General features: G+C 37.8%; 1 protein-coding gene and 1 pseudogene across 4 annotated transcripts in view; both read right to left on the reverse strand.

The window, feature by feature from the left end:
* Nucleotides 1-3,287: 3,287 nt before the first annotated feature.
* The window catches only part of ARID4A (AT-rich interaction domain 4A), a 68,244-nt gene continuing 44,086 nt past the window's right edge, over nt 3,288-27,445 (reverse strand). For 3 of the 4 annotated variants that reach the window (XM_059694962.1, XM_059694978.1, XM_059694971.1), the window contains exons 17-24: nt 24,782-24,979; nt 21,528-21,612; nt 20,319-20,460; nt 17,182-18,318; nt 16,759-16,863; nt 12,695-12,901; nt 11,592-11,738; nt 3,288-5,132 (exon numbers count right to left, since the gene is read on the reverse strand). In XM_059694962.1, the coding sequence (XP_059550945.1) occupies nt 5,029-5,132; nt 11,592-11,738; nt 12,695-12,901; nt 16,759-16,863; nt 17,182-18,318; nt 20,319-20,460; nt 21,528-21,612; nt 24,782-24,979 (2,125 nt within the window). In that variant the 3' untranslated portion in view covers nt 3,288-5,028. The remainder of the gene's footprint in view (nt 5,133-11,591; nt 11,739-12,694; nt 12,902-16,758; nt 16,864-17,181; nt 18,319-20,318; nt 20,461-21,527; nt 21,613-24,781; nt 24,980-27,445) is intronic. The other variant, XM_059694985.1, reaches the window with a different exon arrangement.
* LOC132233785 (trafficking protein particle complex subunit 4-like) lies at nt 5,140-7,555 on the reverse strand (annotated as a pseudogene).

Consider the following 27,445-nt stretch of genomic DNA (forward strand, 5'->3'; position numbering starts at 1 on the left):
CCTGCAGAGCTCCCTGGCCCCGTGGTCGGCAAACTCATTAGTCAACAGAGCCAAATATTAACAGTACAACGATTGAAATTTCTTTTGAGAGCCAAATTTTTTAAACTTAAACTATATAGGTAGGTACCTTGTTATTAACTTAATTAGGGTACTCCTAAAGCTTAGGAAGAGCCACACTCAAGGGGTCAAAGAGCCGCATGTGGCTTGCGAGCCGCAGTTTGCCAACCATGGCCCTAGCTCCTTCTCCCTCAGAAGGCCCTGACCTGACCATGTCGGCACCTTGATCTGACCTTCCCACCCCGCAGAACTATGAAAAATATTTTTTATAAGCCCCCTAGTTTATGGTATTTTTGTTAGAGCAGCCCAAAGAGACTAAAAAATAATCAGATTTTTTATATTTTTTCTTGTTTATGGCTTGTCTTCTCATTCTCTTGATGAACACTGTAAGTGCTTATTTGCCATCATTGTCTTCTTTGGTGAAGTGTATATTCAAATCTTGGTAAAAAGAACTATTAAATAAGGATCATTAGTAAATAAATAAACAAACCAACAATTCAAAAGTAATTTTTCTCACCATAAGTAAACAGTTGTTGTTTTTGGTGTGTATGTATTTTTTAATCCTCACTAGAGGATATTTTTTTTCCCCATTGATTTTTAGAGAGAGTGTGAAGGGGGGGACACATCAATTGATTGCCTCCTATATGGGCCAGGGGGCCAGGGATCAAGCCTGCAACTGAGGTATGTGCCCTTAACCAGATTCTAAACCAAGTTCTTCAGTGCTCAGGCTGACACTCTAACCACTTAGCAAAACTGGCTAGGGTGGTAAACAAGTTTTTGACATTTTTACTATGTGTTAGATGCTGGACCAGACACTTTGTGGGATACAACTGTGACTAAGGAGGACATAAGAAACTAAACATCTAGTCTATAATAATAAAAGTATAATACGCTAATTAGACTGGACAGCCAAATGACCTTCCAGACGAAGCAGTGGTGGCGGGGGCCAAGGCAGAAGGGGTTAGGAGTGATCAGGCAGGCAGGCGAGCAGTTAGGGGTGATGAGGCAGGCAGGTAAGTGAGTGGTTAGGGGTGATGAGGCAGGCAGGCGAGTAGTCAGGGGTGATGAGGCAGGCAGGCAGAGTGGTTAGGGGCAATCAGGCAGGCAGACAAGTTAGAGGTGATCAGGCAGGCAGGCAGAGTAGTTAGGGGCAATCAGGCAGGCAGGCAGGCGAGCAGTTAGGGGCATCAAGCAGGCAGGCAGAATGGTTAGGGATGATCAGGCAGGCAGGCAGAGGCAGTTAGGGGCAATGAGGCAGGCAGGCGAGTGGTTAGGAGCCAGCGGTCCCAGATTACGAGAGGGTGCAGGCCGGGCTGAGACCCCCCACCCATACCCAAATTTCGTGCACTGGGCCTCTAGTAGGATAATAAGACACATGCATAAGTAGCATAATACAAGGTAAATTGTCAAGGAAAATAATACAGATTGAAAATGCTATCAGAGCCCAACAGGAGATATTCTGGTGATAATGAGAAGTCAGCAAAACTTCATGGAAAAGTAGCTGCTGAGATAGCTCTGGACAAATAAGGATCAGAATTATTGGGGGAACAGAAGGAGTAAAACACAGAGGTGGGTAGGGGCAGGTTTGGGCAATGCCTGTATAATTCTGGCTCCTGGCCTCAGATCTATTCTTGTCCTGACTTATTTTACCAATTTCTCCTCCTCCTTGTGCTTGGAGCACTTTACTCTCTTATCGTCTCTCTCCTCCCATTTGCCTGGCCAATTCATAATTGTGACTGGGCTTTTGCTTTCTATGTAAAGTCTTCCCAGACCATCTTTGCCTTCAAACTTGGGCTCTGTATCACTATCTCATGGCATGCTGAAACTTCATGTTTATCACACCTGCAGTTAAGAATTACACAGATTAAGGGTTTAACATCTACTTCACTGGATTATACATTCCATGAAAATACAGGGACTTTTTTCTGTCTTGTCAGGCAAATTAATAGCTTAATCCATATAGATTTCAATAATTTAAAGAAATTTCATAGAAGACACAGTATGTATATGCCAACATAAGTACAAACATCTTCCTTAGTGAAGGATTGAAAAAGTACAAATTATACAAAACAACCAACCATAAAAGTACACAAAGGAATGCTAAAATAGAAATCTCCATTATCTTCAAAGTCCTTGATTTTAATAGCACCTTCCATTTTATTTATTTATATTTTAAAATGTTTTTATTAATTTTTAGAGAGAGATAGAAATATCGATGAGAGAGAAACATCAATTGGCTACCTCCTGCACAGCCCCTACTAGAGATTAAGCCTGCAACTTGGGCATGTGCCCTGACCAGGAATTGACCTCTTGGTTCATGGGTCGATGCTCAACCACTGAGCCACACCAGCCGGGTGCACCTTCCACTTTAGATATTAGAGTGTCTTTATACTTTTACTTTTAAATAAGAGAACATTTATTTATAAAAATCACAGAGGAAGAAGCAGCAATTTGTATAAGAAATGAGCTTAGGAACAAGTTATAGAGGCAAAGGAAGGGCCCTAGGAGCTTGGGCATGAGGAAGGTGATGGTAAAGTGCCCTGGCGGGGAAGGGGGATGGGACAGGGGAAGGGACAGGGACAGGGACAGGGAATGATGTGGGCATGCTCCTGCGAGTACCTATACTTTTACTTTTTTAGTCACGTGCAAGATTGTTTACTCAAAGTTTAAGCTAAACTCAAAATATGCCCAATATTTGAATTTAATACCTAATCAATATTCACTTACTATCTTCTCTTCAATTTTAATACCTAGTCAATATTCACTTACTTTCATAAGACTTTCTAGGCCCAAATAAAAGAATTTTAAGTGTCCATATACCCAATGAATATATAATTTTGCTCTCTGTAACAAAGTCCCAATACTTCATTACTAGATTTATATCAATTAGAAGGGACAATATCCAAGCTGATAACTAGTTTTCTCAGATTTAATGAATTGTTACTCAAGGAAATCGTTAATTGATTTATCTAATGTCTGAATCTAATATCTAATGTCTAATCTAAGGAAAATATCTAATGTCTGAATCTAAGGTTGCCTCCTTCTTCCAACTGGATTTGAATGACACACTTCTCTCAATTTTATAATTAAGTTTTAGAAAAATTTTATTGTGAAAACTGAAGAATATATTGAATATGCTTTGTTTTCTGAAGTCTGATTTTCCAACTATAAATTACTGGCACTTAGGAAAACAACAATCACTTCAATGAAAATTAAATATATAAAGCCTATGTTTAAAACATGGCCTTTATTAATACTGCCCACTGAGCTCCATTTTTATTTTACATTGAAATACTTCTGCTTTGCAAAGAAAAGACAGAGAAGTGCATTTTACAAGAGTACTTTTTTGTTTTTAATTTTCTGTGAAAATGGAAGGAATCTGAATCACAAGTTCACAATGTGGTAAAATGAAATTAAGAAACAATTATTTTAGTAATGCTATGCCATCACTAGTGTTTGGCTCTGACTTGGTTGTTGTAAATCAGATCCTGATATACAGTCTAGAGCATCTAGGTTATTACTCTACAGCATATTAAACACAGATAAGGAAGTTAAAAAAAAAACCCTTTCAATGTACAAACATGAATTTAAAAACTGATTTTAAAAAATCACGTTTTTACATAATGTATATGGCAAAACTGCTTTAAATACACGATTTTGGAAGAATTATTTACAAAATGTATCAGTCTGTGGAACAATTCACAGACATAGCATACATAATTGCTTTACTTGGTTGCATCTCAACTTTGGGAGATATAAATTCATTCGGCAGTATAGCAAACATAAAAACTGTGACACAGTATCTTAAGGGCAACCAAAAATTTGATCCTCAAAACAGTTTAAATACTAGGACTGCCAAAGTGTCTAAAAGAGGATGTACTTTAATGATCCAGATGCCCATTCATAGATCATTCTGCTTGAAGGACTGAGACAGACTCCCTTCAGTACAGGCAGAGCTGCTGGTGCAGCCTCCTGTAAGAGGGACAGCTGAGAGCTATTGTCATCCAAAGAGTGAATTAACCTAGAATTTTCTTTTTTTCAATTTTATTAATATTTTAAAAAATACATAAAAATACAACATCCAATGTCTGAATAAATATATTTAACAAGTTGCAAGATAATACCTTATTTTACACAAAAATTTCAGCTTTAGAAATCTTGTTAAATAACTTCATTGTTGTTATATATTTCATTTTTGTCTTTTTGTAACAAAATAAAAACTCTGAAATTACATAGAAAAAAGACAAAATATTTTTGTCAAGGGATAAGATAGTCCACTGAAAACTTATTCACAATTCCACTGTAAACATTAATAAACATTAAAATATTTGCATAATTGTGTGCTCAAAAATACTATAAAAAGTGGAAGACTTATTACAACTGTAGTTTTCAGTCAACTACACTTCCTTTCACAATTTATTTTGTCCCATTTACACCTTTAAACCTGGGCACACTGCTGAACATATACTTTGGCAGTTCTACATAGCAAGTGCTTCCACAAAAATAAAAAAGAACAACGACAATAATAAAAAACAAAAACACACAACATAAACCCCCTACTCACCAAGTGTTCAGTCCACCTTAGTGAAAGTGCAGCAGTAACTATTCAGCTGGATAATGTTTTGATGTTTATCATGTGCACTTGCCTGTCTATGATTTCTATAACACCTGAAAGCTTTATTATACAAATTCATATTTTCTAAGTGCCCTTTTTCTATCTTCACAAAAAATGAAAAGAAATGGAGGAAAAATTATGACAAATACATCAGGCTGCCTACATTTCAATTATTAATCAGCTTACTTTTTGCAACAGAAAAAAGAAAAGAAGGGAATAGATACCATCCAGCCTGGAAGGGCCGACAGGATATACTTAGCAATGTCAAGCCAGTTGAGTGCTTCCTGTGGTTGTATTTCAGAGTTTGGGATTTATGTCCATGGCAGCAAACTGCTGGGAAGGCAGAGAAACGAGTATCACCTGCATTCTACAGCAAGTACATTCTGTGGGGGAGATGATGATGAGGGACTCATTCCAGTGTCTGACGAAGCAGATGACATGGAGGCTCCTGCGTGAGACACTGTGGAATCAAAACAACTACGTTAGACTCAAAAACTGTTATGCAAAGATGCCCAGTCACTGGCAAGATAGGAATTCTTAACATTATTCACTTCAGTTGTAGTCTTCTTAGATGCTGCATGTAGGAATAACAAACTATCAGCAAAAAACTTTGGCTCAAATGAGTAGAATCAGTCTCTGGTCAGTAAAGTAACTCAGATTAAAAAAAAAAAAAGCAATATAAAATTTAAATATTAAAAAGACATAAACTCTTTTTTATTTTAAATCCCTAGACTCCTGGACCCTTGTTTTTATTATTTATTGATTTTTAGAGAGAGAGAAGGGGGGAGAGAGAAAGAAACATTGATTTGTTGTTCCACTTATTTATGCACTCATTAGTTGCTTCTTGTATGTGTCGACCTGAAATTGAACCCCAAACCTTGGTGAATCTGGATGATGCTCTAACCCAGTGGTCGGCAAACTGCAGCTCGGCAAACCACGGCTTGCGAGCCACATGCAGCTCTTTGGCCCCTTGAGTGTGGCTCTTCCACAAAATACCAGCTCTTCCACAAAATACCGACTTCTGCGCATGGACCACGAAGTTTCAATTGCACTGTACATGCGCGCCCGCACGTGGTATTTTGTGGAAGAGACAGAGTCAAGGGGCCAAAGAGCCGCATGTAGCTTTCGAGCCACCGTTTGCCAACCACGGCTAACCAACTGAGCTGCCCAGCGAGGGCCTGGGACTCTTAAACCCCTACTTAAAGGTCCCTAGGAGGAATTCACCTTGCCCCATATCACAAACACCAACCAGAGATCAATTCTCACTACATCAGATTCCTGTTTTATCTCTGGGCTATAGGACCCGAGAGAATTCACTTATCTCAGAGAATTGCCTCTAAGCAGCTAACCATTGGCCTCCCATCTTTATTCTGTCCCAATACACCTGATGGACACAACATTCTTATAAGCAACAGGAGCTTTCCAGATCTGATAGAACCAAGAGGATAAGGATGGAAGTGTTTGTGGGTGCTGAGAAGAAAGTCCTCAGGTGACATTAACATAATTCTCCCGGAGGACATACACAGATGAAGGATTGCTACTCTAAGCATGAGGTGCTTTGCCATTATTTATTTATTTACTTACTTTTTTGAGATCAAAGGGATGTTTATTACAGCACTTATGGGCCTACCTCCTCCATAAATAAAATCTGTAGTCGGAAAGTAGGACCATGACAGATACGGGAAAGAGAATAGTAGGAAGGCTCAGGGATTAGTACCCTCGTCAAACTCAGCCCCCCTCCCCCATCCCTTTCAGGTGTACTAACAAGGTGCCTGGGACTTCCACTGGAGAGGACGCAGTAAGACCCCTGCTACAGGATCTCAGAATTTAGGAGGGGTGGGGGATTGTTGCAGGTTCAGCCTATGACCCAGGTCCAAAAGTTCCAGCCTTCTCTTCCAATTCCAGGGCTAACTTCAGGTTCTGTTCAAACAGCTCACACCTGATGGGCATATCCAGGGAGTAGAATGGATTCTTGAGGGCAAAGTCTGAGTAAATCTCATTAATCTTTTGGAGTAGAGAGTCTATTCCAGCTTGCCTAGGGTCTGCCAGCACCACAAACTTGATTCTTGTCAGGGTCTGGAAGCAGTGCAGCTTGAATGTGTCTGTCTCCAGCATCTCAATGCCTGAGCTGCCCCGTTCAGGAGACAGCGGGGAGTGGATTGCGAACAGCGAATGGAACATGGAGGCCAACATGAGCTTCTCATTGGGGGTGAGGCGGGGCCGGCTGAATCATACGGACACGGGGTAGTTGGCAGGGTTGCCGATACTCCAGCACCTCTTTGCCATCGGCCGTGTACTTGCCGTTCACGTCCTTGCCATTGATGGCCAGCACTGCGTGGCCCACCTGGATGCCGTCGCGCTGGCCGAAGGCAACTAGCACTCGCTTGTCGCGTAGCTTGAGCAGCAGATCAAGCGGGTAACTGAACGTTGCCTCGGATCGTGGCGCGTAGCTGTCCAGATAGTAAATCGGGCTGCCGGCTTTGTTCACCACGCACACACTGAAAATGGCCATCGCTGCGCCGCTGGCGGGGAGCCCGGCAATGGGTGGCCTGGAGGGAACGCAGTCACTGGACCCGCCTGCCCTCACTTCCCCGCCCGCCGCTGGCGGCGCTTGCGCACTTCTGTTTTGCCATTTTTTAGTTCCTGTCTTTATCTTCTCTTTCTTTGCAAAACTCACCTGTTTTCTGCTAATCTTTGCCCAATTGTTCCTTTTTTTAAAAAAATACATTTCACTGATTTTTTTACAGAGAGGAAGGGAGAGGGAGAGAGAGTTAGAAACATCGATGAGAGAGAAACATCAGCTGCCTCCCGCACACTCCCCACCCGGAATGCACCCGCAACCAAGGTACATGCCCTTCACCGAAATCGAACCTGGGACCCTTCAGTCCGCAGGCCGACACTCTATCCACTGAGCCGAACCAGTGAGGGCTGTTCCTTTTTTTTTTAATATTTTTGATTTCAGAGAGGAAGGGAGAGGGGGAGAGAGAGAGAGAGAAACATCAATGATCAGAGAGAATCACTGATCAGCTGCATCCTGTATGCCCTCTACTAAGGATCGAACCTGAAACTTGGGCATGTGCACCGACCCAGAATCTATCGTAAACCTCCTGGTTCATAGGTTCATGCTCAACCACTGAGCCATACCAGTTGAGTCAATTGTTCCTACTTTATTGAACATTTTTCAATTAGTTTCAATTGTTGTTTAAGTATCTCTCTCAGAGTGTGTGTACTACCAATATAACATTAATTCATTACTGCAAATTTTGACATGTATGATAGAAGTCTCACTTCAACTACAAAAAACTAAAAGAACAGAAGAGGGAAGGAGAATCTTTTCAATTGTCTGAAACTTATATCACCTTTAGGAAACTCAAAAGTGTTGAGGGTTCTCTGAAGAAATTTCAATTTAACTTGCCCTTTTTTTCTTTTTGTGTTTAAAAATTTTGTAAAGACTTTTTGCTATTTGAAGTATTTAAAGAAAAGACAAACATGGAAATCATATCCCTTTTATCTCAACCATATCCCTTTCCATTTGCTCCATATTTAAAAACTGTTGTAGTTGCACTGGGAATAGAACGATTCAAGACCACATATGACACAAGTCATTCTGTCAGTAATTCATCCTTTAACTCTCTGCCATAGGCGACAAAATTCCCAGTGCAGGTAATTTACCTTTTATTTATTTTTTAAAGAAACAGCCCTCCCAGAACCCACCTCTCCTGACCCATCCTGCTCCTGGAGTAGTTGCTTTCTAGGACTGCTGTGCAATGGTCAGCCTAGTAATTTCCTTCAGCATCCTGAGATTTTCCTTACTGTTTCTCTATGTGGAATTCCTTGTTTGCTGGATCTCACGTTGTCTTCTTAGCTTGGCTTCTAGTTTACAATGCTACCATCATGAAATGTGACATGAGAAACCTCATGCCATTCTGAGACCCATTTTTCTTTATATGTACCTTTATATGGTAAACTTTTGGAATCTTCTCTTTATCCATAGGGTTCTGAAATTTCATAATGTGCTTTGGTGTAATTTTTCTCTCCTATTCTTCATAGAGGTCACAGTGAGTCCTTTCAACTGTCTATCTCATATCTTTCAGTTCTGGAAATCTTTAATACTGTTTTTGATGACAACTTCCTATGTTTATTCAGTACTTCTAGAAATCCTACGATTCAGAATATTTCTCATTCTTCTCTCCTATTGTCTTTTTGACCTTCTATTGGGATTTCTTTAGCTTTGCTATCTATCCATTCTATTACATTTTTTATAAATTCCTGCTATCATATTTTTTAAAATATTTTTATTGATTTCAGAGAGGAAAGGAGAAGGAGAGATAGATAGAAACATTGATGATGAGAGAGAATCATTGATTGGCTGCCTCCTGCACACCCCACACTGGGGATTAAGCCTGCAACCTGGGCATGTGCCCTAACCAGGAATCAAACCGTGACCTCCAGGTTCATAGGTTGACACTCAACCACTGGTCCATGCTAGCTGGGCTCTGCTCTTATATTTTAACAGATTTGTCTTGTTCTCTGAATTTTATTATTATATTCTTGTTTTGAGACTGCCATCTCTTTCCTATATCTCTGGATATTATTTATAGTTTGGTGTCTTTATGTGGTACGTCTATTTTTTTCCAAGTTCCTTTTTTTCTTCCTTTTCTACTTTGGCTTCTGTCTTCATATATGTAGAGGCTTTCCTATCTGGTATTATGGCTTCCATATTTAAGAGAGGGACATTAAAAAGCTAACCAGAAGCTGTGCATGCATAGTAGGTAGGGTTTTTCAGTGGTGGGCACTGCATGTGTAATTATTGGCAAGGATCTTGCTTTTTGATTCAGGAACCTCCAAATGTTGGTATCTATGTTAGACCATTTCTCTTAGGTGTCCAGTTCCTCCAGAGGTTTCCTTCCATCTTGTCCCAGGAATGAGCATGCACTTGATTGATGGCTCTCGGGGAACCAACAGGCTAAGATCTCGGTTGGAAAGAGGATAGGAGTCTCACCATTCAGTTCTGCAAACTTCTACTCATGACTGTATTTTTGGTTTAGCATTTAGCTCTCACCTTCACCTGTGACTGATATCCCTGAATATACAAGCTTATTGAGCCCCATCATCCACCTTATTCTCTGACAGTGCTGTGGGAAAAGGTAGTTTGCTGCACAGGGTCAGACAAAAGAATCTAATTTTTCCTTCCATTTTCAAACAAACTCCATTTTTCAGGCTCACCCCATATCCCTGCCTTTATAGTTTTCTGGGGTGCTGTGGTATGAACTGGCTTGTTTTGTCCTACTGCAAGAATAAACAAGCTTAGGTTTTAGCATTCCCTTATCTGCTCGGACAGTTACAGTAGTTTATCTGCTCCTCAGCTTCCAAAAGATAGGCTGTTGACATTTCTTATCGGTCACACTCTGCTGTGCCATTCTCTTGTCCTTGTGAGTATAAGGCTTTCGATTTTCTTTACTGTTATTTTAGTTGGGATTTGGATAGAGTAGATATGAACATGTCAATATTTAACTAGGAATTAATCCTATACTTTTTATTTATTAATAAATTTTTAAAAATATATTTCTTTATTGATTTTAGAGAGGAAGGGAGAGGAACAGAGAGATAGAAACATCAATGATGAGAGAGAATCACTGATCAGCTGCCTCCTGCACATCCCCAACTGGGGATCAAGCCCACAACCCGGGTGTGCCCTTGACTGGAATTGAACCTGGAACCTTTCAGTCCACAGGCCGACGCTCTATCCACTGAGCCAAACCGGCTAGGGCTGTGGTCGGCAAACCGCGGCTCGTGAGCCACGCGCGGCTCTTTGGCCACTTCAGTGTGGTTCTTCCACAAAACACCACATGCGGGCGCACACGTACAGTGCGATTGAAACTTTGTGGCCCATGCGCAGTTTGCCGACCACTGGGCTAGGGCAATACTCACATGAGGATATGTTTTGTTGGCTTTTAAAAAATTAATTTCAGAAAGGGAGAAAGGGAGAAAGAGAGGAATAGGAAGAGGAAAAGGGAAGGAGAGAGGGAGGGAAGGAAGGAAGGAAGGAAGGAAGGAAGGAAGGAAGGAAGGAAGGAAGGAAGGAAGGAAGGAAGGAAGGAAGGTAGGAAGGAAGGAAGGAAGGAAGGAAGGAAGGAAGGAAGGAAGGAAGGAAGGAAGGAAGGAAGGAAGGAAGGAAGGAAGGAAGATTGATCAGTTGCCTCCAGTGTATGCATCCCAACCCAGACCAAACTGGCAACCTAGGTATGTGCCCTTCAACCTTTCTGGTGTATGGGACGACCAACTGAGCCACCGGGCCGAGGCAATCGTACACATTTTTAAGGTCTAGGTCAGACACTATTCTCTCCCCATGACTACTCCAAAGTAATTTCTCCTCCCAACTCCTATACTTGTTATCACTCTTGGGTCCCTCATCATACATTGTCCCACTAGACATTAATATCTTTGAGATCAAAGTCTGGATCTCATTCTTCTCTGTACTTCTACTTCCTAGAAGAGCGTCTGGCACATGGTATGTATGCATTAATGTTGTTCACCTGAATTATCTTATATGGTAGTTGCTTAGGAAATGACATATGATCCCAACAATCTGGTGAACCTCATAATAATACAGTAACTATTAATAGGCGGCCAGTAAAATGTTGAGCAAAGAGTGAATTCCAAGCAAGTAAACTCTTGAGAACCCACCACATTTAGTGAAAATCACACATTTTGTAAAACAGTTCATGATCTCTTTCAAGAGTCTCATTCTGATTCAGTTGTTGACTCACTTTAACAGCAGCAAAGAAGAAAATACCAAGAATCTAAAAACAACAATTAATAAATGTATACCATATTCAAGGAGTGACAAACCTACATCTTTTAAGATGATGGGGTATATATTAGAAAATAGAGGAAAGAAAAATTATAATCAAATTACCTTCTCTGTCTTTCTTTTTTAATCTTTTTCTTCTCCTGTCGATGGTTGCAACTTCAGACTTTAAAGACATATAATATTTTCTGATTTCCTGTAGTTTTTCTTGGAGAAAAGAGATTCTCTCTGTACTGTTCATATTATCTAATTCATCTAAGAGGGGGGAAAAGTTAATTAGAATTTAAAAATAATTCTCTCAGGAAAAATATGGCAATTCTATCAGAAGTCTAACTTATAAATCATCAAAAGCTTTAGTTTATTAAAACCTATCATATTAAGCTAATAAGCTTCTATAAACAGGGATGTCATTAATTTCAGGAATAAGATTTCTTTCCCAATATTTCTATACTAAACATTTAAAATATCATTATTTGATATTTTAAATAATAAAAAAATGTAAGAAAACATCAACACACAGCAATGCTGATCTATAATTTTATTTATCCAAATAGCTTCTTTATGTTGATGGCTTTATCATTTACTAGTTATTTCCATACTAGAAAGGGTGTTCGTTTCATTGATTCATATAATTCATACATGTCTTATTTCCTAACTGGAGATTTTCTTCCAGTGAAGATTTTACAAATCAGTATTATGAAATGACATGGATTTGTCTTTAACACATTGCGTACCGCATAGAAATCTCTAAGACATATGCCAGGGACCGCACGTTTTTGGGCAAACTTTACGTTATTTAAATCATCATAATGCACTTTAGGTGTTGTTTTTCAATAATTATAACATTTTTATTTACAAAAACAATTAAACAATTAAAGTTCCTAGTACTTTTTAACATACGGTACTGCGTAAAACATTTCCCTCTACGAAGAGGGACCAAACAAAATTTACATAAGTATCTAGATTCGCTCCTCTTTCCATGGGCGTGAAAAACGAGAACACTCATGAGCGGTCCTTAACAGATGGCATGCGAAACACGAGAAAACTCCTGAGCGGTACGAAATGTGTTAAGATAACAAATGATGATTACTGGTAAGATAGTATTTGGAAACTGAAATAAATGAATTTACTAATCATTTATCCCTCATTTTGACATTTCAAGGAATATACCACTTTACAATATACATTCAAGTTTTCTATAAGCTTCTTACTGAGTTGAAAGCTCCACTTATATGTCCTAGGGGATGAATTCAGATGTTTTTCTCTGTGTTTATCTTTTTCTCCATCTTTGATGTGAGGGGATATTCTTGCAGGAGATCGTGCAAGCTTCTGTGGCTTAGATACACTAAGATGCTTTACTGGAGTACATTTACTTGAATTGTCTAGGACAGGAAGATCTTCACTATCACTGCTTTGTCCTATAACAACAACAAAAATTGACTCAGATTAGAAAATATATAACTCTCAAATATCAGTATGCAACAGAACCAGCAATTACACTTTTTGGTATCCTACAGAAATAAGTGCACAATGTGCAAAGTTTTTAACAGAAAAAAAAAAAGCAAGAAAATCTTAATGCCTACCTATAGGGAAACAGTTAAAAATGATATACTATTGAATACTTTGCTAAAGTTGTTGAGAAAGAATGAACTAGAGATCTAATTTGGCTCAGTGGCTAGAGCATTGGCCTGCAGATTGAAGGGTCCCAGGTTTAATTCTAGTCAAGGGCACATGCTTGGATTGCAGGCTCAACCCCCAAATAGGGGGTGTGCAGGAGGCAGCCAATCGATGATTCTCTCTCATCATTGATGTTTCTCTCTCTCCCTCTCTAAAATCAATAAAGAGGACCTACCAAAACTATATATATGAAAAAGCACAAAAAAAGATCTTTTTTTAAAAAAAATATATTTTTTAATTGATTTTAGAGAAGAAGGGAGAGGGAGAGAGATAGAAACATCAATGATGAGAGAGAATCATTGATCAGCTGCCTCCTTGCACGCCCCTACTGGGGATTGAGCCCGCAACCCAGGCATGTGCCCTTGACTGGAATAGGACCTGGGGCCCTTCGGTCCACAGGCTGATGCTCTATCCACTGAGCCAAACCTGTAGGGCAAGAAAGATCTTAATGTACACACAGTCTTTAACACATGTATAATAAAATGTGAGCAGACATTTGTTTAAAACTCTACATCCCTCCTCACCAAATCTGTATTAGAGATGCTTTTGGTTTTCACTTAGTAACAAATTAGAACTGCCTCTCAATTTTACGTTTCTGAAGCTCCATACCCTACTTCCACCCTATTCTCTCTCAAAAGCAAACCTTGCTTTCAACTGAAAAGGCAATTTCCCAGCCCCTCCCCTACCTGTATCTGTCCTTGCTACCCCTTTGTTGGCCTCAAAACAAGGAAACTATTTTTGGGCAAACTAATCTCTTTAGCTATACTCTTAAAACCATCTACTTCCAGCTCCTCTGAAATTCCCAATGTCAATTCACCATCTTCATTTAACTTCAACTCTTCTCAGTCTACCAACATGCTTAGATGTTTCCTACCCTTAGAGAGGGAGGGAAGGAGAGGAAAACCTTTCCCTTTAGTCAGCATTTCTTTCCTTCTCTTTAGGGCAGTGGTCGGCAAACTCATTAGTTAACAGAGCCAAATATCAACAGTACGACAATTGAAATTTCTTTTGAGAGCCAAATTTTTTAAACTTAAACTATATAGGTAGGTACATTGTTACTAACTTAATTAGGGTACTCCTAAAGTTTAGGAAGAGCCACACTCAAGGGGCTAAAGAGTCGCATATGGCTTGCGAGCTGCAGTTTGCAGACCACGGCTTTAGGATCAAATTTCTTCAAAGAAATTCTCTGTTACCTTGATTTCCACACCTTCTGATCACATCACTGTGCTACTGTTAGAGTCCCAAACTCTTATGATTGACAAATTCAATGACTATATATTTTAATTTTATTGAATATTCTATAGCATTTGGAACTCCTTTCTTATTCAAACCCATTAGTTTACTGATTTTCATTTATCTTCGATCAGTTTCTACTCTACTCTTCCTGGCTGTCCCATATAAAGAGATATCCTACATAATTATACTTTTGGTCCTTTTTCTTTTTTTCAATCAGTTTACATTCAATATTACTTTGTATTAGTTTCAAGTGTACGGCATAGTGGTTAGACAATCATATACATAACAAAGTGTTCCCCCTGATATTTCCAGTACCCACCTGGCACCACACAGTTACTACAATATTGATGACTACATTTCCTATGCTGTACTTTACTTTTTCTCATTTTATTCTCCTATAGCAATCTCATTGTCTTGCACTCCTTCGACAACTATCTTCTGAAAACAGACTTTCTTCTAAGCTCGAGGCCCCAATTTTCCTAATACTGGGTACCTCTAACTCAACAATCCCTAAATTACTCTTCCAATAACCTGCTGATATTCCTGTGTTCAATGTCAGTTAATTCCTCATAACGAATAATAACTGAGTTCTAGTGATTTTTTTTTCCTTCCTTCACTGCCTTAGTTAAGCCAAAGATTATTTTCAAAAAGTAAAACTGGTCCATCTCCTTTCTTCCTTTTCAATCTTTTTAACTTTTTATTTTGAGACCATTTTCAACCTTACAAAAAGTTATAAGAACAGCTGCCAAAAAAATGTTTTTCTGACCCATTTGAAAATAAATTGCCCTACCATACTTGAGTACTTTAGTGCTTATTTCTTTAAAATCAAGAACATTTTCCTGGGTTAGTTATGGACAAATTACACCAAATCTTAAACAAATGTTTAATATCTCATGAGGTATCTGAGTGTCAGACTCTGGGAGCAGCTTGGCTGTGTGGTGTGGATCGGGAGATCTGATAAGGCCGCAGTCAAGCTTTTAGCTGAGGCTGTGGTGCCCGGAGACTTGACTGGAACTCGAGGATATGCTTTCCAGGTGACTCATGTCGTGGCTGTTGCCAGGAGGCCTGTTTCTTGCTTGCTGTTGGCAGGATATGTTCAGTTCCTCACAACCTGGGCCTCTTCATAGACTGTTTGAGTGTCCTCACAGTGTGACAGCTAACCTCTCCCAGAGCAGGTGATCCAAGGGAGAGCAAGGAGGAATTTGTGGTGCCTTTTATGACTTATTCTCCAGAGTCGTAGTCTATCACTTCCACTTTGTTAGAAGTGAGTCACTAAATTCAGCCCACAATCGAGGAGAGAATTAGGCTTTGTCTCTTGAAAAGAAGAGTATCAACAAATTTGTGGATATGTTTTGAAAACCACCACACTCCAAAGAACCATAATACAACCATCAAAATCAGGAAATTAACACAAATATACTGTTATTGTCTAATCCTCAGGTCTCATACAAGTTTCTCTACTTGACCGGTCATGTCCTTTTATGGCAATAGGGTCCAGGTGAGAATCACATATTGCATTTAGTTGTCACATCTTATAAGTCTCCTTCAATCTGCAACAATTCTTCTTTCTTTGATTTTCATGACCATGACAATTTTAAAAGTTATTTTATAGAATATCCTTCAGTTTGAATTTGTTGATGGTTTCTCATGATTACATTCAGGTTATGCATCTTTGAGAGGAAATCACAGATGTGCTGCTATGTTCTTCTTACTGCATTGTGTCAGGTGGTACATGGGTTCAATTTGTCCCATTATTGGTGGTGCTTACTTTAATCATCTGACTAAGGTGTACATGTATCTAGTGTAACCTAGAGTGTCCCTTTCAGACTTGTATGAAGGCAGGTTTTGAAGAAAAACTTTAATTTGTCAAAATCCACCGTGTTTATTTCTACTATATTCTATGACTTAATTTTATTCCTTATTGTACAGAAGTCTGTTTTTCATGTTATCTATTCATATTAACTTACTAATTTTCTTGTTTTTATTTCCCCATGTTTTAAAATTACCAAGCCATTTAGCAATTGGCTTTTCTAAATATAAGAAAAACAACCCATTCAGAAATGTAAACTTAATCTGCTTGTACCACTACAGCAAATGTTTCTCTTTTATTCAAGTTTCCCAAATATATTCCTCTAATATTAAACTGCTTTACATAAAAAATACAAGAAGTAGGCTTAACAAATAATCACAGCTATTCCAGTTCTAAATAAAATTGACAAGCACCTCAGATTAAAAATTAATGATAAAATTGCTATCTTAGAATACAATAAACCAAATTTATTTTTAAATTGACACAAAAGATCAAGCCAACAAACTGCTGAAAATATTAACACTGTATAAGCCAGCATTGAAAAGCACCAACCTGTTCCATTCTTTTCATTTTTGGCTACAGTATTTGTTCGCTTTGGGGTACGCTTTTGCTTTTTTGCCAATAATCCGCTATTTCCCTCACTTGGTCTTTTCTGACCTGAAGAAAAGGAAAAGAGATCTTGAAAAGTCAACAGCAAGTATATTTATTCACTTGTACAAATGAATTATATATATATATATACACACACACACATATACACACACACACACATATAAAACAATATGTATATAAATTGCATACATTTATAAAAAGGGTGGGGGGAAAGGGAATGGAGAGAGTAAGGAAGGACAGAAAAAAGGGAAGGGAGGGAGGGAGGAACGGAAAGTATTTTACAGATCAAGAGTTCCTAAACTCTTAATTTACTAATACTTGGTTTTAATATAAAGGCTAATTTTCTCCCTGTAAAGTTCTTACCCTTCTCTCTGCTCTCTCTTTCTTGAACAATTATACTACAGGTACCAGAGGCGATGCTGTCTTCAAATCCATTTGCCGATTCCCTCTCACAGAGGCCTTCTTGGGATTCTTCAGCGATACTATCCACTTCAATGGTTATGTCACTCTCACTTTTTATACTTCGAGACTCATCTTGACTGAGAGTAAGTGGTGAAGCTACTGAAAAGTTATGTTGTACAACAGGAGGTAGAGCAGATGGAATAGAAACAAGAGAGTTAGACTCAGAGCTTTCAACTACTACATCCTCAATACTGGTCTTGTCCTTTTCATCCAGATCATCCAAATCGACTTCATGGCAAACCAAGGTTTCAGGCCCAATCAGAGGCATTGTATCCTCTTCTTCTTTCAGTGGAGTATTTACAGTTTCTTGAGCTGGACTATCCAATTTCTCACTAGTCAATTCTTGAATGCCTTGGTTTGACTCTGCTATCAATGACGGCATTCCTTCATTTTCTATTTCAAAGTGTTGTTCAAAATTTAAGTTTTTCATTCCCTCAGATGCAACACAATCACTGGTCCTTTCTTGAGATATGCTATTTGTCATTTCCATTCCGTTCTCAATTCTTGTTTTTTTCTCTGGTGATGAATGTCCCAGTATTTTCCGTTTCAACTTTTTTTCTTTTGCACATTGGTCAATTTCATCTTCAGTAGCAGAAGAAAAGGTTTTACTGTCTAATGAAGGAAATTCTAGACTATGAGTTTCTATATGAGGTTCATTTCCTGCTTCATCTTGACTAAATGATGAAATCTTTATAATTTCTAAAGAAAGATCTTTTGTCTTGCTTCGTCTTCCTTTTCCTTTAGGGGACTTTTCTGCCTCTTTCTTAACTTCTTCTGTTTGTTCCACTTTATTTCCAAAAATCTGTACTATTTGTTCATTCTCTCCAACATCTAATTTCAAAGTCTCAAAAGGCTGCATTTGAGTCCTATCATTTTCCTTTAATACATGTGCAGCAATCTTTGGATTTTCTTCATCTAGTTTATCATCATTTAAATTTTCGTTTTTTTCTAGTTCTTCTTTAATATCAGGAGAAAGTTCTTCATTCATCAAATTCTTTTCTAAAAGGTCTTCTGTTTCACTATCAGATGAACAAGAGTCTGCAAGAGGAAATATTAGAAAAGTTTCTATTTCAATTACCAATGTAATTTTGTAATAAAATTTCTGCCAAAGACAAAAAAAACCCCAAAAAACCTTAATCATGTACCTCTGAATACCTTCCTACAGAAATTTCTGATATAAAATAAATCATACACTTGTGCAAAAAATGTGTGTGGAGGAGGGTTTCAAGTTAAACTCCATGTGAAAATACATTACATAGAAAATTTTACTATCTTAATTTTGTAAAAGAGCTATTTTGCAATTTGCACTAGTATCATGCTTAGGCTAAGATAATCCTTGGAAAATTCAAAGAACTAGATATGAAGTGATAAAGTGGTTTGATCTGAGATCTAGAGTAGGTAGTGATTCATAAATGTGATGGCCATTTTATGTCCTTAGGAATCTGACATTCTACTAAAAATAATTCTGGAAAGAAAGATGTACAAAATGAGCAAGTTAAATTCTCAAAACTTAAATACTATTTTGATTAAAGTCAGATAATTTTTTTTAAATATATTTTATTGATTTTTTAAAGAGAGAAAGGGAGAGAGATAGAGAGTCAGAAACATCGATGAGAGAAAAACATCGATCAGCCGCCTCCTGCACATCTCCTACTGGGGATGTGCCCGCAACCCAGGTACATGCCCTTGACCAGAATCGAACCCGGGACCTTTCAGTCCGCAGGCCGACGCTCTATCCACTGAGCCAAACCAGTTTCGGCAAAGTCAGATAATTTTTAAAATAGAGTTTTAAGACTGTATAGGAGTTATAAAATATAAAAATTCTGTCCACATGGTGCTTATATTGTAAAGAAGTTCAAGAAGGCAAATTTAAATGTATTTTGTAAATAAAAAGGTACCTAGTTTTATTTTGTGGTTTTACCATATTCAGAATTTAGAATTCATTTGTTCTCATGTTAAAATATATTATACATTATAGACTCATGGTGTGGCTTCGTGGTTAGAGCGTTGGCCACGTTATGAAGCGTTGCAGGTTGGATTCCCAGTCATGGGCATGTACCTGGGTTGCAGGTTCAATCCCCAACCCCAGTCAGTGGCACGTGAAGGAGGCAACCAATTGATGGGTCTCTCACATTGATGTTTCTCTCTCTATATATATATATCCCTCCCTCCTTTCCACTCTCTAAAACCAACAGAGAAAATAACCTGGGTAAGGATTGACTTAAAAAAAATAACCCCTTTTATAAGTAGTTTAGCAAGACTACTATATATAGTTTTATAGGTTGCACACTGCACTAGGCATGCCACCTGAGATCTTTCACTCTGTGGACATGTTGCATTTGTGTAATATGGCAACTGTCCAGCAGATGGCAGGACAGAGGAGGAAGAATGCCCTTTCCTAATTGGCACACAAGCATCCTACAGGCTAATAACAAAACTGTAGGTTCAGAATAGCTTTTTCCTTGAAGGCAGGGACATTTTTATATATAAGGCAACTATTTAATGTTGCTTAAGTTATATGAAAAACATAAAGGTAGAAAAGTGGGGAAAAAGGTAAAAGCAGAATAAAATATGTTCACTTACACTCATCACAAAAACATGTCTATACCACCTTAGTGTATGCTCTTTGAACAACATAGTCTCAGCTTTGCTGAAAGATCCTAGGGGACAGCACTGAATTATAGGAAACATGGTGCAAGCTTTGAAGGACAGTGCAGCACACAGTAGGATGCACTTCTTGTCAACCTATCCTCTATTAAAAGAGTATTTCTAAGATATTGACAAGAAAAGGTACGCCTAAATTAAACTATCACTAGGTTTTAAGTAACCATGATATACTAAAATAAATATTTTATTCAAATCAAATTTTAAATTGCATGAGATTAGAAACTTAGATGACCTTCTATGACTCTCACACAACCGACATTTTTTAATTTATATTGTTTTCTTAAAAATCAGTGCTCCTCAAAATTGAGCACCTTCCATTCCATTTGACAAAGGTGAGCTGTGTGCATTATTGCTGCGAGCAATTCTTGTACCTGATTTTCCTTCACTGTTTGGAGTCTTAGACAAACCATATGGCATGTTTGACGAAAGGGTAGATTTTAAAGGAGGTCGTCCCCGTTTTGACTTGTGCCTTTCCTCATCCCTCTTTTCATCTTTTTCACTGTCTTCTTTATTCTGGATAACAACAACAAAAAGTATGAGAAGAGCCCATTCCTTATGAAAAATGAACATTCTACTTCTGCAAGGAAAAACTCAAAAAGTTTAGGTGTTTTATATGCCAATTTCCTAATCTGTGCTTATCGAATAATTAAGAACAAATTGTTCTCTAACTTATTTTATAATTATATGAGTATGATGGTCAACAATATCTAACACTGCAATTATATTGTGAAGGCCAGAGTTGGTGCATTAGAAAGCTATACAACTGCTCAGCAACCTCCCTTCCTTCTTTCTTGCTATTCCCTGAGAAAAAGAAAGAAATCTACCATAAAACAGGCAAACACTAGGTGAATCTCTACAGCAAAGGTTGAAAATTCAGGGTGTGGATGAGGATACAGCTGACCAACAAGTAAATGTTTTAAAACTTAGTATTAGCTTCCAACATTTAAAAATTGATTTCAGCCTGGGCGGGGTGGCTCAGTTGGTTCGAGTGTTGTCCTGTATACCAAAAATGTTGTAGGTTCGATTCCTGGTCAGGGTACATACCTAGGCTGTGGGTTCGATCCCCAGTCAGGGTATGTTCAGGAGGCAACTAATCAATGTTTCTCTCTCACATCAATGTTTCTTTTTCCCTCTTCCTCTCTCTCTCTAAAAAAAAATCAATAAAATATATCCTGGAGTAAAGATTTTTTTTTAAAAAAAATCAGATTTTACATTTTAAAAAGTATTGTTTTTGGAAATCCTAAACTCTGGCAACCCTGACTGGATCCCACTGCAAAGGGGTAGTTCCACCCTGTCTAGGAGAGGAACATGTCCTTCTATTGGTCACTATCAGTCCCTTTTCAAGACAGCAGATATAGGCATTTGAGTTTAATGCCCATGTCCTAGGAGTCTCTGGTTTTTCTCCTTTCCTGAAACAATGTGTTAATGTGTTTACATTTTTAGCTTCTGGGTTATAAGAGAGAAAATCACAATTGCCTTAAAAGAATCACTATGATTATTACAGTGAGGAAACAAATTTATAAACACACAATATGAATAATTACTGTACCTATCATAAAGGATATGAACTATGAACTTACTTTAGCTTTTTTCTTCTGTTTTTTCTTTGGTCCACCTTTGTCCAAAGGCCAGATTATCCTGTCAGCCTTCACCCATTCATCATACCTTAAAATAAAGAATATATTTTAAAAATTCACAATAACAACTTATTTGAAATATATTCATCAAATAAAAGCAACAGTGGGATAAACTAAAGAGTTTGTTTCTAGTGCTGGCAGAAATGTGAAGGGCATAGGGGCGGGTTTGCCAGCTACAGTACAAAGTGCTTTGTATACCTGCCACTAATAGGGCAGGACAAGAGAGCTAGGTAAGCAAACTCTAAACAGATTCAAGATTGTTTGGGTTGCTTTGTTTTCCACAGCTCCCACAGACCTGAACTTAATGAAATAAACAGATTCTGCACTGGGATTCATTTTATTGACCAAATAATTTAAAGATAAGTCAGGTAAATTCAAACTTGTAATATGATCAGTTCCAGATTTATTTATGAAGTCCTTTTCAACTCTCTTTTCCTCACAGAACTCTCTCCAGCGTCTAGTACTTCTAATAAAATTTTATTCTAAAATATGTCACCTCTAAGACTGAAATTTTTTAGAGATAATTTCCTTTATATACGTTTATTCTGTTTAGCTCAAGTTGAAAACTCCTCATTTCTCCTGTACCTTTTCCAAAATATTGGCAACACTTTTTCATTTCAATATAGTCAGCCCATGTTACTAATCAGGGGCAAATAAAAAAATTAAACTTTCTAGAATTAAATAACAGTTCTTACATTATGTAAATATATAGGTATTTATAGAACTCTATCACAATCCAAAATCTGAACACTGAAGCAAAAAACTACAGGCAGTCCTTGCTTTGAACTGCATCATGTTAATGGAAACCATACCCTCATTTTGTAACCTAGTTACTATACAAAGCAAGGACATGGTTCCAATATCCACAAGTTCTGGTTGATATGGTATCATGATTACCTATATTATGGTTTGAAAATGATCTCTCCTGAATCAACCCAATATCTTCATTTTACCAGTCCATTATGACCTTACTTAGAAGTATTCATTCATTTGGACATTTACTGAGGGCCTACTTTGCATGCCAGGTAGTATGTATGAGTAAGTATGTAAAGAATAATAGAGAAAAATAGGAAGGCCCTTGTTCTCATGCAACTTGCAGTCTGGTTTGAAAGACAGGTAAATATTAAAACCAAGTATAGTCTGGCAAATACAGTAAGAGGGTTATGTGTCTGGTTATGGGCTAACAAAGAAATAGTGAGTAACTCTGCCCAACTCTAAAATTCCAAAGGACATATGAGATAACCAGCAAGCACAGGCCTGACCTGGAAGACAGCAGGTCCTGGTCACCACCGTATGCCACGTAGGTACTTCCAGCGTTAATATTGCCAACCAAAGGTGGTCCGAGACTTTCTCAACTAAGACTAGTACTTCCCTCATAGTTTCACATGCCACCCTATTTTAGAAATCCAACCAGATTCTCTAGGAATTATAGTAGCTCTATGTCAATGAGCACACCAGAATTATACCAGCATTTAGGAGTATGGAGGGACAGTGAAAAACCATGAACCTTGTCAGTAACCAGTTAAGTATTTAGGGATTTAACTAATTTGGAAGAATGCCAACATATAATAAAATGTCTGTGAGAATGGTCATACAGTAAAACATTAAACAATTTAGAGAAACATGATAGCAAGGGAAAATTCTAGAAAGCAGAACAGAAGAACAGACCCACAAAGACGATAAATAAGAGTGGATGAATGAACTGATTAGAATCTGAGGATAAAAGAAGACTTTAATATGCCACAACTGCAAAGATAGTGACTCAAAGTTGGTAAATATAGGTTTTCCTCCTGAACTCAACAACAAGTACATACAACACAACAGTGAGGCAGACTAGGTTTGTTCTAATGTTAGCAGAAATGTGAAAGGCACAAGCTGGTTTGAGAAAAAAGAAAAAAAAATTAGAGGTTTATATGCAATAAACCCATAGCTTTAAAAATATTTTATATGTGATAAACCCAACTTTAAAATGATGTGAGATGAAAGAAACCTAACTCACTAAAAAGAAAAAGAAAATGTTAACATTTACTTGTGCAATTGCTAAGTGCCAAGCATTGTTGTAAGCATTTTGTATTTTAATACAGGTATTACCAAGATTTCTCACATCTCTACAAAGTAGGTATTTTATCTTCCCCAATTCAGAGATGAGGGAATTGAGGTATAACAGAGTACACTGTGAATATTCAGGGAAACCTTGGAGTACTCTGGTTCCAAACAAATACAGACCAAGCAGAGGTATTAAACATACAAGCCTTTCTAAAGGAGAAAGAAAACTAGCCTGGTACTATCAGGTGGGCCTTGGTGTTGCTACAGAGGTGATCTGGCATCACAGCTAGGTTGTATTGTTCTCCTGTTGAACATGAACAATTTCACAGAACATCAACATCAGACAAGTCTTACAACATGACTATGATGAATCAAGACAAAAACAAGACCACCCCCTAAGGGTGTATAAACACAGAAAAACAGGAACATTGTCCAAGCCACAAAAATGTCCAAACATCCTCTTTTCCTGACTGCAGCCTCTTTACCAATCTACAGCATTAACATTGGTTTAGTCTTCCCTTCTTCTGGATAACATTTATTAAGATGACCAATCACAGATTAACCCTATGTCTTAATAGCTTCCAATCTGGAGGAAAGCCCCATTTCCTTAAACCCTCCCCCAAATCACCTAATAGGAGTTCAAATCTTAAGTCCTTCCTAACACTTTTCTAAAGTAATCAATTTAGAATTACTGCAATGCCTGATATAGTTCTGATTTCCGATAAATGTAATAAACCAACAAACCCATTTGCACTGTTGGGAGCTGTGGGCCTGGTTCTTCACCCATGTGCTGCAGGATGTTCTCAGAGAATCCTGAGCTACGGCTGCCCCCAAAGGTGGTACTCTGGGCTTTCACCCAATACCCTCTTACTGAATCACCTCACAGTTCTCCATGCTGTACGTTCTTCCTCACTGCAAATGATTAATACATCCAACTTGTTCAACTATAGGTATGATCTAGGCAACCTTTGGCTGGGAGTATTGGCACAGCTAGTAAACAGTGGGAATGTTGGAAATCTTGGAAAATTAGGGTACAAGGTGTGCTTTGTAAATACACATACCATTTGCATTGGCTCTTCACAACATTAATTTGAACTTTTTGAATCACTGAAAAGAAATTTCAATAATAAGAAAATACATTTCTTGCTTACCTCACATTCCAACCATAGTAATGTACCAAATATAAAACTTCTCCATCATCAATTTCAGTGCTTTTAATACTGGCTTCATAGATTTTCTGTGTTTTTCCCCGTCCGTACTTTACTTTTACTTTGGTTCCTGTTAGGCAGGGTTCTGTATCTTCCTCATCTTCCTCTCCTTCAGAGTCACATTTGCTTTCAGTTTCTTCCCTGCAGTAAGTTATAACATTGATAATGCTACTAATAGCTTAAAGGAGAACAAACTAATATATGCTAAAAAAAAAAATCCAACATATACAATAGTCACAACCTAAGTATTACCTTAATAGCATGTCAGTGGAGGAGGAGAAGAAGGAGGAGAAGGAGAAGATTTTTAATGGACTACTTACTAAGGAATTTATTTATTATGTAAAGGTGCACTGTACCAAAAGTAAATCCAGACTTCTTAAAGGCCAATCAATAATGTAATTAAATGATGATGTGGAGTCAAATAAATCACTTTTGTTAAAACAAAGTAAGAATAATATGCTCTGAAAGCCTTTGGAATTCACACGCAAGTGTCACTTTGTATGCAAAAATTATCTAAAAGTAATTTGTAACTTCCTGCAACTACATTGTTTTAAATCTACATTACTATTGCTTTCTACTCGATTTAAAATTGTTCTTAGCAAGACTAATTTTTGATGGGTAAAATAATGAAAAAGAGCTATCTACCTTAGTAACCATATCTTTTAAATTAGTTTATATTTCAACAGGTCACTAGTTGAAACTGTGGGATAGCACCAGGAGAACAAAGCTTTGTGCATCTTTGTGTTTAGGGCACAAGTGCTATTAAAATGGTGCAACCAGTATATTCTCTATTTGTTTTTATTCATCTCCCATTAGCTTTTCTTTGTTTTGATCATCAGGTAAAAGGAGATTCACACATTGGGAGGTCCAATAGTAGTTTTACAAACATCCTGTGTTAATATTGCAAGGATTCAGAAGAGCTCTGCATCAAAGGCCAGTCTAGTGTCACAAGAGTATTATTAAATGCTTAAGAGAAGGCATTGTGCTCTATAATAAACAGAGCATTATTTGGAGGACCACTAGGCAGTCAACATGAAATAGCTTTGACAACCCATTTGCCTTGGGAATGTTTTTCTCCAAGGGCACCTTCCAATTACAACCTGAAAGGGTAATTTCAAACACTATGAGAGAAACTACTTAAAACAAATTTCTATAGATATGAATGTTTCCCATTTCCATGATTCCTGCTACAGAATGAGAATAGATTGTTTATTTGCATATTCAATTTTTATTTTATGAAAAGGAATACTGTTCTTCATATATGTCTGAAATTTTCTCTAAAATATTCGTCCCATTTATATTTTATATATGTATTGTGTGTTTTATGTATTATACTAGAGGCCAGGTACACAGATTCGTGCACATTGAAAGGAAATTAATTAGAAGGTGGCCAGCAGGGCAGGACTGGGCAGGGTAGGACTGGGTAGCTGGACACACCCTGGAGCCAACTTTCCATGGTCCCTCCCTGGTCGGCCGCACCTGGGGCAGCACTGGGGCTCGAAGGGTGTCTGCAGAGTGAGTGGTATCCCTCTGGGAGGTGGGGTCCCTCAGCCTGGCCTGTGGGGATCGGACCAAAACTGGCAGTCTGACATCCCCCGAGGGGTTCTGGAGTGCGAGAGGACACTCTGCAAAGTTGCTGTCACTTGGCAGCTCCGTATTGAGCATCTGTCCCTGGTGGTCATTAAGCGTCAAAGCTACCAGCCGGTCACTTAGGCTTTCATATATATAGCTATTATATTAATTATATTATATCATATTATATTATATTGTATTATATATTATTAATTATATAGCTTATTAACAAAACTTCAAACTATAATTAAATCCTACTTTTTAAGTGGTTCACCTTTGCTTAAATTTATTGTCCAAATATTTGAAATACCATTATACGCAATTGTACTCAACTCCAATTACTTCCTTCCACTTTTCCTAATCCTAATTATATTTCACTACTAGCAAAACTTTCCTTATTCACTAATCTAATTCACTCACAATTGTGATAGCGCCTTACTTATTTGTACTGAATCATAAAATTATCTCTTTGCTCAGCAGTCATTCCTATTTTTCTAAATATTTTGTCCACAGTTAACTTTCAGATGGATGTCAGCCACTAGTTGAACATAGCAGGCTACTTTTCCCAAATTTTGCTCAACAATTCAAATTTCTAGAAAACTTAGCAAAATATAATGTAATAAATGAAAAATAACTATGGAGGTGAGCTTATATTACAAGTGTGTTATGATATTGTTGCTGAATTAAAATTCATTTTTAGTAGTATATAAAAATTAGTAAATCTATTTGACAACACAGAAATGGCCAACTAAACACCGTCGGATATTACTTTGATCTAGCTGAACTGCCTAATTGGTTATTTTTAAGTCAATTCAGTCCATACATGTATATAATATATGGGGGGAAAAATACAGTTTTCACTCAACAGCAAACAGGATGGACATTAAAAAGCTGAAATTTATTGGTGTGATGTGGGGCAAGAATGTATTTTCCAAACAAGAATAAGGGGTGCATGCCACTTAATCTAATACAATAACTTGAAAAAGAAAAATGTCTTAGATAAAGCTAACACACAGAAACATCTGCTAGTATTGT

The sequence above is a fragment of the Myotis daubentonii genome, chromosome 1 (assembly GCF_963259705.1).
Source record: "Myotis daubentonii chromosome 1, mMyoDau2.1, whole genome shotgun sequence".
In the NCBI taxonomy this organism is placed as follows: Eukaryota; Metazoa; Chordata; class Mammalia; order Chiroptera; family Vespertilionidae; genus Myotis; species Myotis daubentonii.